General features: G+C 44.4%; 1 protein-coding gene across 1 annotated transcript in view; it reads right to left on the reverse strand.

Moving 5' to 3' along the window:
* cftr (CF transmembrane conductance regulator) overlaps window positions 1-2,471 on the reverse strand; it is a 70,050-nt gene extending 67,579 nt beyond the window's left edge. The window contains 2 exon segments of the mRNA XM_084334678.1: window positions 284-479; window positions 2,100-2,471. Coding sequence (XP_084190804.1) covers window positions 284-479; window positions 2,100-2,152 — 249 coding nt within the window. The 5' untranslated portion in view covers window positions 2,153-2,471.
* Window positions 2,472-10,383: the final 7,912 nt, after the last annotated feature.

The raw sequence follows: 10,383 nt of genomic DNA on the forward strand, positions 1-10,383 counted from the left end.
AATGGATGCATGTAACGTATCCATCGGTTTGATAGTGTGTTATCATGGGGCGACAGTGGTCATCGGAAGGTTCCAGGTTAGATTCCCGCTCCTCCCGGGCAGGCGTGTCGAAGTGTCCTTGAGCAAGGCACTTAATAACCCCTAACTGCTCCCGACGAGCAGGTCGGCACCTCGCATGCGGTGATCACCTCCGCCGTCTGTGTGTGAGTGTGAGTGAGGCACAAGTTGTAAAGCACTTTGGATACAACAAGCCACCAGAGGAGTGGAAAACACACCTGTCCTGTCCATCGCTGATGCAGACAGAGCGGTGGGTGGACGGATAACCAAGCGGTGAAATAAATGAACGTAATAAATAAGCTCTCACGCACCTTTCTAGTCTCTCTGAGAGGTTGTCCGCGAGGTCGTAGGAGGGAGCCTTGTACACATCGGTCAGGTCCAACTTCTTCCTGAAGCCCTTCCTCAGCAGTGGTGATGTCCACCTGTGTGTGGGGGGGGGGGGGGGGGGGGGGGTGACGCAATGATTATTATATATATATATTTTTTTTAATACATTATGTTATCTTTGATACCTTTTCATTTTTTTTCTCTTGTGAAACAGTTTGATGTTGAATCATTCTTTGACGTCAAGTCCGACCAATTTTTCGCCGTCGACTAAAGACACACTTCTTCAATCAATATCTGAAATGAAGGGGGGGGGAATACTAACCTTCTTACATGTCATGCACTGTTCCTAATACACTCAACACTGTAGCACTCAAGTCTGAACACTTTGATGAACATTGTGTTACTCAGCTGATAGAGTTGTGCCCTTCCTACCGACTTGTCGTACAAAACTTGTAAGTCGCTTTGGATAAAAGCGTCAGCTAAATGACTAAATGTAAAATGTAAAGTATGCTGGCTGTGTTGTGGGCATGGGGGGGGGGGGGGGGGGCGGTGTAGGTGTCCCCCTGTTTAGGGGCCATGAAATGATGTCAAAAAGAGTAGAGAACCACTGGTTCATGGGTTGGTGAGAGGAATGGTATACATCAGAACTGCTAGGGATTGAAATCATCAGTATATACAATAATATATCAAGAATTATATACAATATAAAAATCTATTGATTCCATAGTCATGTTTACAGGCAATCATACAGTGACCAGCCTTTATTATTATTATTAATCACAATATTAATATTAATAATAATATTATTAATAATAATAATAATAATAATAATAATAATAATAATAATAATAATAATAATAATAATAATAATAATAATAATAATAATAATAATAATAATAATAATAATAATAATAATAATAATAACAATAATAATAACAATAATAATACAATAATAAGCAATTCAACTGACTGGTGGAGTTTTGAATCCACTGTCACCAGTAGACACAAAGGTTAGAGATAAAGCCTTATGGGCATATGATCATTTCTGCAGTATGATAATAATAATATGAGTTTAGTGTTCGCTAAGCCACAACACTTTAGTCTGTGTTCCTTCCACGGTGGCCAACTCATCATCCCACCAACCTGTCCATAATATACTCTGAAGAAAGTGACCTCACATCCACTGGATATTACTTTGACCTTTCAGTGGATTGGTGTCAAAATATGTTTTCCTAGAACATTCTGGACTTCGCGTTTTCCTAGAACATTCTGGACTTCGGCATGGGCCGCATGGCACATATAGTGTGCATTTGTACAAGGTTGTGTGTCGGCTGCTGCTATGCCCCTTTACGCACGACGGGGTAACCGGCTAAAGGCGCATCGTACCGTATCAATGACAACTCATACAAAGATATCATTATGCAGGCAGGACAATCACAGTGTGACTCACACACTGAAGCGCACTGGGGCTGCCTGCCTGCCGCTGTAACTTCTGTAAAACATGGACAACACGAGGATTGGCATTTGGTGTGTAAGAGAAGTATTTTTGTGTAAGTGTGGAATCAACGAACCCCCCCCCCCCCCCCCAAAAAAATCTACGTCCCATCATGTCTGCTACTTCAAAGTTTCCTCGGGGCGCTCTCCAAACTGCGCGCATCCCAAAACCCCGAAAAGGATAGTGGGGTGGAGGGGTGGGGAGATCCTGTATTCCTTACCAGAAGAAATATCTGGAGAGAAAGTTTGCATCTTCCACGGGTGACTTCTGCATCCTAAGTGCACCGCCAGTTTGATTTCACTGCACCTTGCAAGCTGTGTGTCGCCGGACGTGTCGCTCCACATTGGGGTAGCCCTCGGCGACGCGCTATAATAACTTGTCCCAATAGAGAGGATGGTGGTGGTCCGCTCGTTCTGCTCACCACCCTGTGTGTGCTCCTGCGGAAAACACGCGCGCTGATGTCACTGGGATGATGCCTTTTGTGTTCCCTTCCCTCCCCGGAGTCAAAAGGAAGTGTCTCTATACCCGATGGGTGCCTGGTTGTTGTTGCTGGTAATTGTCCTCTCCAGTCCTCTCCTCTCCTCTCCTCTCCAGTGCGACAGACAGTCAGTGCGCAGTGGCCCCGGCGAGTGGATCCTTTATGGGCACCGCCGACAGCTCCTCCGAACGCGTCATTTCCACATTGACGAGCCTCCGCCAGAAGTGACACGGGCTGCGTTATTGTGGCAACACTCGCCCGGTGCCACCGACCGGAGCGGAGCGGAGCAGTCTCAGAAGAAAACCCATTCGCACCAGCTCGTGTGCCAAGGGAGGCTATAATTTAATAGACGTCGTGTTATATTAATTTAAAACACACCTGTTGAAAGAATGCTGCGTGGGAAAAAGAAAGAAAGAAAGAAATTAAACCCAAGCCAAGTGTGTGGTGGGTGGGGTGGGGTGTGGGGGATTTACTTTCCATTCCAATCAAATTGATACCTTCACTCGGGGGAGATGATTCCACAACGTGTCAGTGCAAGCATCAAAACACTCCTCTTATATATATTTTACAAGAGTCGAAACCACACCAGGAATAACAATTCCTGGAATAACAGTTCATTGATCATGCCTATAAATTAACTTTTTATTTATCTTTTATTTTTTTAGTTTCAGGTTACAGACAGTTTCATGCAAGGGAGGATTAAACACTCAAAGACATTCCATTATGGAACACAGATAAAAAAAATGAATGAAAAGCAATATGCCTTTACTTACGCCTTTTACCCCGTTTGGGGCATAGGCCGTCAACAAGGGTTCTCCAAGCATCCCGATCCTGAGCCAACCTCTCCAGCTGACCCCAGGTGTGTCCCATCTTCTTGGCATCATCTTCCAAGTCTCTGCGCCAGGTGTTCCGTGGTCGGCCTCTCTTTCTTTTCCCTTGGGGGTTCCACCATGAGAGATTGTCTTGTGATGCTCAGGGATGGTTTACGGAGTGTATGGCCAAACCATCTCCAACGCCGTTGGAGAATCTCATCTGGAGGATTTGGCGCAGACGGGTGTTTAAGAAAACTTGTAGTTTATTGGTTGTGGTGACAGTGGTCCTCCAGGTCTCAGCGCCATAGAGTAGTGACTTCACATTGGTGTTAAAGATCCTGATCTTGGTTGTGATGGAAAGGTCTCTTGAGCTCCAGATGTTTTTTAGTTGGAGAAAGGCTCCTCCGGCCTTGCCAATCCTGGCTCTCACATCAGCATCTGTTCCACCTTGCTTGTTAACCATGCTGCCCAGGTAGGTGAAGTTGTCTACCTCTTCCAACGCTTCTCCTTCCAGAATGATGGGTGATGTGTGTTGTCAGCATTGATTCTCATGACCTTGCTCTTCCCTCTGTGGATGTTAAGCCAAGCCGAGTAGAGTTGTCCGCGATGGTACTGGTCTTTTCCTGCATCTGCTGCTGGGTGTGAGAGAGAAGGGCCAGGTCATCTGCAAAGTCAAGGTCTTCTAACTGCGTCCATAATGTCCATTGTATGCCATTTCGTTTCTCTGCCGTGGATTGCTTCATGACCCAGTCTATTGCCAGCAGGAACAGAAATGGTGACAACAAACAGCCCTGTCTCACTCCAGCAATATGCCTTTGGTTCCTATATAAGCATCTCAATCCACAAACAGTGTCTAATCTCATATTATTTTCTAATCTCCAGTGAGTATTTATAGCTTTATAGCCAGTATAGCCAGTCTGATAAAAAAAAAAAAAAACTATCTGCTGTATGAGAAATATAACCATTATGAAGTGTTATCAAATAGTTCCACTGTGTATCACGTAATGTTTATTTCTTTGAAAAGCACAGATATGTGCAGCAGTGTGTGTGTGTGTGTGTGTGTGTGTGTTACACTAGCCGGAACAGTACTGCCACATGAAGACAATTGGGTGTTCTATTTAGGCCTGTGTGTGTGTGTTGTGTATAAAATAGATTACCCCAGGTCTCTTAGTACTGCAACTGATGTCACAACAATAGCTAATTTTGTCAACAACTACACATTGTGTCTCCTGTTACACACAATGCCACACACACACACACACACAATGCCTGCCTGCCTGCCTGACTGCTAACTGCTCCCAATGAACAGGTCGGCACCTTGCATGGTCACCTCCACCGTGAATGGGTGCAATGTGAAGCATAAGTTGTAAAGCACTTTGGATAAAAGCGCTATAATATAAATGCAGTCCATTTACCATTATAACCGAACACCAACAAATCAATGATTAAGAAGTATTGTATTGGAGACTGAATTAATTGAAGTGGCCCGGGCTACTTGATAAACACATAACAAGTCGTTAGTTTCACCCAATGTGTCCTGCAGGCTGACTTCCTGTATATTGGTCCTGACCAAAAAATCTCCAATGAAAATCAGACACTTTGTCGAATGAGTTCTCTAAAAGTATCCTGTTTCCTCGTTCTCGCCACACACGCCGATGACTCCCTACAAGTCACATGGTCCTGTCTTTCTACAGTGCTGATCCTCATATACAAGTAAAACAGCTATTATTTGACCACTCAGAAGTGGAACCTTTAGATCTCAGTGCTGAGACAAGGGGGTAACATACTGGTTCATCGTTTGACTCATCTGCTGTCTTTCATTTGTCTATGTTTAGCTGTAACACCAAGATGTATTGAACACCCCAGGTGAGGTCAGACGTCACCTAAAATGAACTATGATCTTAAAGGAATGTTTCTAGAGCTATAGAGCAAGAGAGACAATAGACTCTAGTTGTCTCTACAGCCAGGGAGGAAATGATCAGGCTACGCTATACTGATGGAATATGGATAAAGATTCTATAATTCTATGCTGATTCCCATGGCCTCAGTGTGTGTGTGTAGCTGTAACAGAACTTCTAAATGTTACTTGTCCTTTTGGACAAGTTATGTTTTTGTAGGTTTTTATTGATTTAGGCTACCGGGCGGGCAGTCCGGTAGAGAGAGAGAGAGAGAGAGAGAGAGAGAGAGAGAGAGAGAGGAGGAACGGGAGATAGACCGGGGAAGACATTCGGCAAAGATCACCGGGTCCGGGAGTCGAACCCGGGTCGTCCGTGTTGCACCGTAGTGCTGTATGCGGTGCGCCACTCGGGCGCCCTGTAACAGAACTTCTACTTGTATAATGATAAATCTAACATGTGGTAAGTGGATCCAAATCACTTTACAACTTAGCCCTCACATCCACCCACACATTCACTCACACATCCACCCATTCACTGACACATCCACCCTTTCACTCACACATTCACACACCGGCAGAGGCGACCATGCAAGGTGCCGACCTGCTCATCGGGAGCAGTTAGTGTCAAGTGTCTGCTCAAGGACACTTCGACACAGTGCTGGGAGAAGCCGGAATCGAACCAGGGACTTTCCGATTACCAGACGACTGCTCTACCTCCTGAGCCACTGTCACCTGTGTGGTTATCAATAATGATAAATCTAATCTTACCGATAACCACACACTAGATCTATCATTACTGATAACACACGTTAGATTTATCATTACCGATAACCAACACTAGATCTATCATTACTGATAACAACACGTTAGATTTATCATTACCGATAACCACACGTTAGATTTATCATTACCGATAACCACACACTAGATTTATCATTACCGATAACCACACACTAGATAATGATAAATCTAGAGTGTGGTTATCAGTAATGATAAATCTAGCGTGTGGTTATCAGTAATGATAAATCTAACGTGTGGTTCAGTAATGATAAATGTGGTTATGATTAAATCCTGGTTCACACCTGTGGGGACATATATAATCAAATTAGCTTCATATGATATATATCCTAACATATATATATATATATATACATATTAAGGCTGTCAAAGTTAACGCGGTATTAACGCGTTATCGCCCGATTCTATTAACGGCACTATATTTTTTAACTCACGATTAACTTTTAAGAATCTTTTTTATTTTTATTTTACTAGACTTCACTCAGGTGTATTATTGATGCTCTCATTGATACTATGTTTGTTTCTGAAGTGTGTGTGTGTGTGTGTGTGTGTGTGTGTGTGTGTGTGTGTGTGTGTGTGTGTGTGTGTGTGTGTGTGTGTGTGTGTGTGTGTGTGTGTGTGTGTGTGTGTGTGTGTGTGTGTGTGTGTGATATAGAGAGAGAGGGGGGGGTGAGAGAGATGAGGAAGGGGCAAGAGAGAAAGAGAGCTGGGAGAGTGTGTGTGAGAGAGAGAGGGGGGAGGTATGTGATTGATCAGCCCTTGTGTGGGTGAATGTAACAAGTTCCTAACGTTTTCTTTCCCCTATTATTTCATGCACACTTCATTCATTGTTTTAAATTATTATTTTCTTTTAAGTAATTTTGTGCATCACTCTGTTTTGAATTTGATGCAAATTTGCAATGCATGCGGGTCATCCTTTTGTGTTAAATGGCTGCATAAAGCAAGCATTTGTTGACTCTCATGTTGATAAGAGTATTAAAACTTGGAACTCGAAAAATATCTGTTTACGGTAGTTCAAGCGTTTCAGGTTTAAAAAGGGTTAACCCAGGCCACAGGTCATTGAGGGGGAGGCCCAACCTGGGCCTGGAGGACCGGGACCTACACAGGGATGCATAGAGGAGTTGACAGAAACAGCCTCCCCGACAGCCCCCTCCCATCCCCGGCTCAGCAGGGAGGGAGGGGTGAAATGAATGGAGAAGGACCACCCACCTAACATTGTGCAAAAAAGTACAGTATGGACCAATGCACACCACCGTTAAGGGCTACCGGCTGACTGCCCTCCGGCGGGGGGGGGGGGGGGGGGGGGGGGGTGGGAACCAGGACCGGAACTCAGCCACCTCACAGGGGATGTGAGCTTGACGGTCCCTCGGCGACGCACACTCTCCTCCGGACGCCGCTGAGGCGCACCTGTCTGCCACAGCCGTGGAGCCAGGGACGCCCCACGACGCACGGAGGAAGCCGCGACTGTGAAGCGCTGGTGGAGGTCAGAACGATAGTCGTCTAAGGTCTCCGGGGGTGAAGACATTATCCTTTTCTTTCTCTCGAAAATTTGTGAGAGAGAGAAAAACAAAATTACAATGTCGACGCAGCTCCTTTATCAACAACTACTTTTAGCACTAAACTCAAAGCGGTGCTATACACGGAGTTCACGGTGGTGAAAGTAGGGAAGGAGCTGGTAGTATGGCCATGACCCCGCTTATATATGAGCGGATGTGGGCGTGGTCAGGCAGGTGGGTGCGTACACATGGGTGAAAGTTTTCATGATAGTATATGATTAAAGGGATAGTTACAGTAGGCAGAGCGCAAAGCCATAAATGAAATATAACAATAGGTTATAATTCCTTTAAATTATTTCAGAAAGAGTTTTACTGGTCTTAATCTAATGTCTGATTTGAAAGATGACACTGAGGCAGCCCGAATAAGGCCTAGGCTATAGATCAGAGACAGTGATGTGGTTTGCTTTGGCCAGAGGAAAGAGTGACCCCTATTGGCTCTGTGTCATTCTCTGCAGCAACCAACCTTCAGGCCACAGACCCCACACCCCTTTAATCACATGTTGAAGCTCCCCAAAGAAATCCATCTGAGGAGCATTTTGTTGTTAGAGTGACTTAGTATGGAAATGAGTAAATGTTGCATGCTGTAACTGGAGAGATGACAGTAGGGAGAGTGAACCCTGTGATTAATCATATATTTAATGATTAAGATAGGATAAGATAAGATATTCCTTTATTGATCCCCTTGGGGGAAATTGGGTGTCATAGCGGGCATGGGGGAGGGGAAGTACATGTATGGGCAGGGTAATAGTAATAAAGGGTAATTAAGACATACATTATAAACAGTGTAAACAATATAATTAACACTGAATAAATTATGATGTAAACAAAGTAAAATCCTCATTCCCATAGTACTTGTGGTGCTGCTAACTGCGTGTAAATTAAACAGAAGTTAAATTAAACTATTCCCTATAATTGTTGTTCCCCGTGAAACTCCCTCAGTTCCCTTTGGGAAATAGCTCCTGAGCAGAGAGGAGCAGATAGACTTGAAGACTCTGGCAGCAGCACTCATTCAAGGGTACTACGACTATGCTTGCACCTCATGGTACCAAAGCACCTCAAAGGCGCTAAAAACAAAATTACAAACATCTCAAAACAAACTGGTCAGACTACTGCTTGACCTTACTCCTAGAACCCACCTCACCCCTGCCCACTTTGACAACCTAGGATGGCTTAGAGTAGACGACAGAGTACAGCAACTTGCAATGGGCCTGGTCTACAAGATACACTACACGACCAAGGTACCCATGTACATGTCAAAATACTTCCCAAAGGTCAGTGAATACCACGATCACAACACCAGAGGGAGCTCCACAAATCATGTTAAACCCAGATTTGGCTCAAACAAGGGACTAAACACGTTTCGCAATTATGCCACGTCAATGTGGAACGCCCTACCCACAGCTGTAAAGGAATGTGAATCACTACCCACTTTCAAAACCACTCTCAAAGAACACCTACGGGAGACTGCGATTCGAAACTGGCCCCTGTAAATGTCCTAACCCAACCCCCTCCAATGTACAGTAAATGACCAAGCATGGTTTTGTCAATATTCCAATGTACAGTTTTGCTTGTACAGGTGTACAGTGTTCCCCACCCACCCCTCCTACCCAATCCCCCCCCCCACCCAACCACCTCCAATGTACAGCCCCCCCCCCACCCACCCAACCCCACCTACCCAACCTCCTCCAATGTACAGTTTTAACATCAAATGTATGTACTCTCTTTTCTGGAAACTTTTTGTATCACAAACAGTACTGTATTTGCAAATCTGGTATGTCATAAATGTATAGATGTAGCAGTACTGTCTATCTGTATGTCATGTATGTCATATTATGATGAATTGAAAATGGGGGACCCTGATGTAAGTCTTTCTCTGGTCTGCATCCCCTTAACAATTGTGTGTATTGAGCTGTACTGTATTGTACCCATTCTGCAATCTGTTAATAAAGTTTTCTTTTTTTTTAAACTTTATTTTTTAGCGTTTATCGCTTTTCTGGTCAAGTATGACCGACAGAAACAGGTTGAAACGGGATGTAGAGCAGGGGAAGACATTCTGAGAAATGACGGCGGGTCCGGGAATCGAGTTTTCCCCGACGCAGAAATAGCGCCGAGATATGCGGTGAGCTACTGGAGCTCCCTGTTAATAAAGTGTTCAATCAATCAATCAATCAATCAATCAATCAATGAGACCATGAGGGAGACTCCCTTCCCCGAGACACGGCAGCCAGGTTACCAACTCCCCACGACTGGCAGGGACATCTTGGCAGGGGAAGTTTCCCCTCCCTTGATACACATAATTCTACTTAAGCGCCCTTGAGCAAGGCACTGAACCCTCAACTGCACTAATGGAGGTGCTCAGTGGCCAATGGTAGCAGATTAATTGATTGATTGAAAATGTTATTAACAGATTGCAGAATGGGTACAATAGAGTAGGCCTACAGCTCAATATATACACACAATTGTTAAGGGGATGCAGACCAGAGAAAGACTTTCGTCTTGTTTACATCAGGGTCCCCCATTTTCAATTCATCGTAACATAATGACATAACATGACATATACAGGTAGACAGTACTGCTACATCTGACTATACATTTATGACATACCAGATTTACAAATACAGTAGGGCCTACTGTTTGTGATACAAAAAGAGTCTAAAAAAAGAGAGTATATACATTTGACGAATAAACTGTACATTGGAGGAGTGGTTGTAGCTACAACCAAACGTGTAATCAAGGCTCTAATCAACATGAATTACCCCCCTAGCTCTCTTTCCCCCTCCTTCCCCCGCTCTCTCGCCCATGAGCTCAAAATACCGGAAGTGTTGTGGTGGTCTTACGTGTCATTACATTAATTAATTGCGTCACCTTTTGGGGGTCAGGTAGTTTGGTCACGTGCGCGGGGCTCAGTCTACACGGGCTCGCGCTGCTGCTGCACTCAGTGAAGAACGTTGAACTTCATCAAG

The sequence above is a fragment of the Notolepis coatsorum genome (assembly GCF_963971535.1).
Source record: "Notolepis coatsorum genome assembly, chromosome: 18".
NCBI lineage: Eukaryota > Metazoa > Chordata > Actinopteri > Aulopiformes > Paralepididae > Notolepis > Notolepis coatsorum.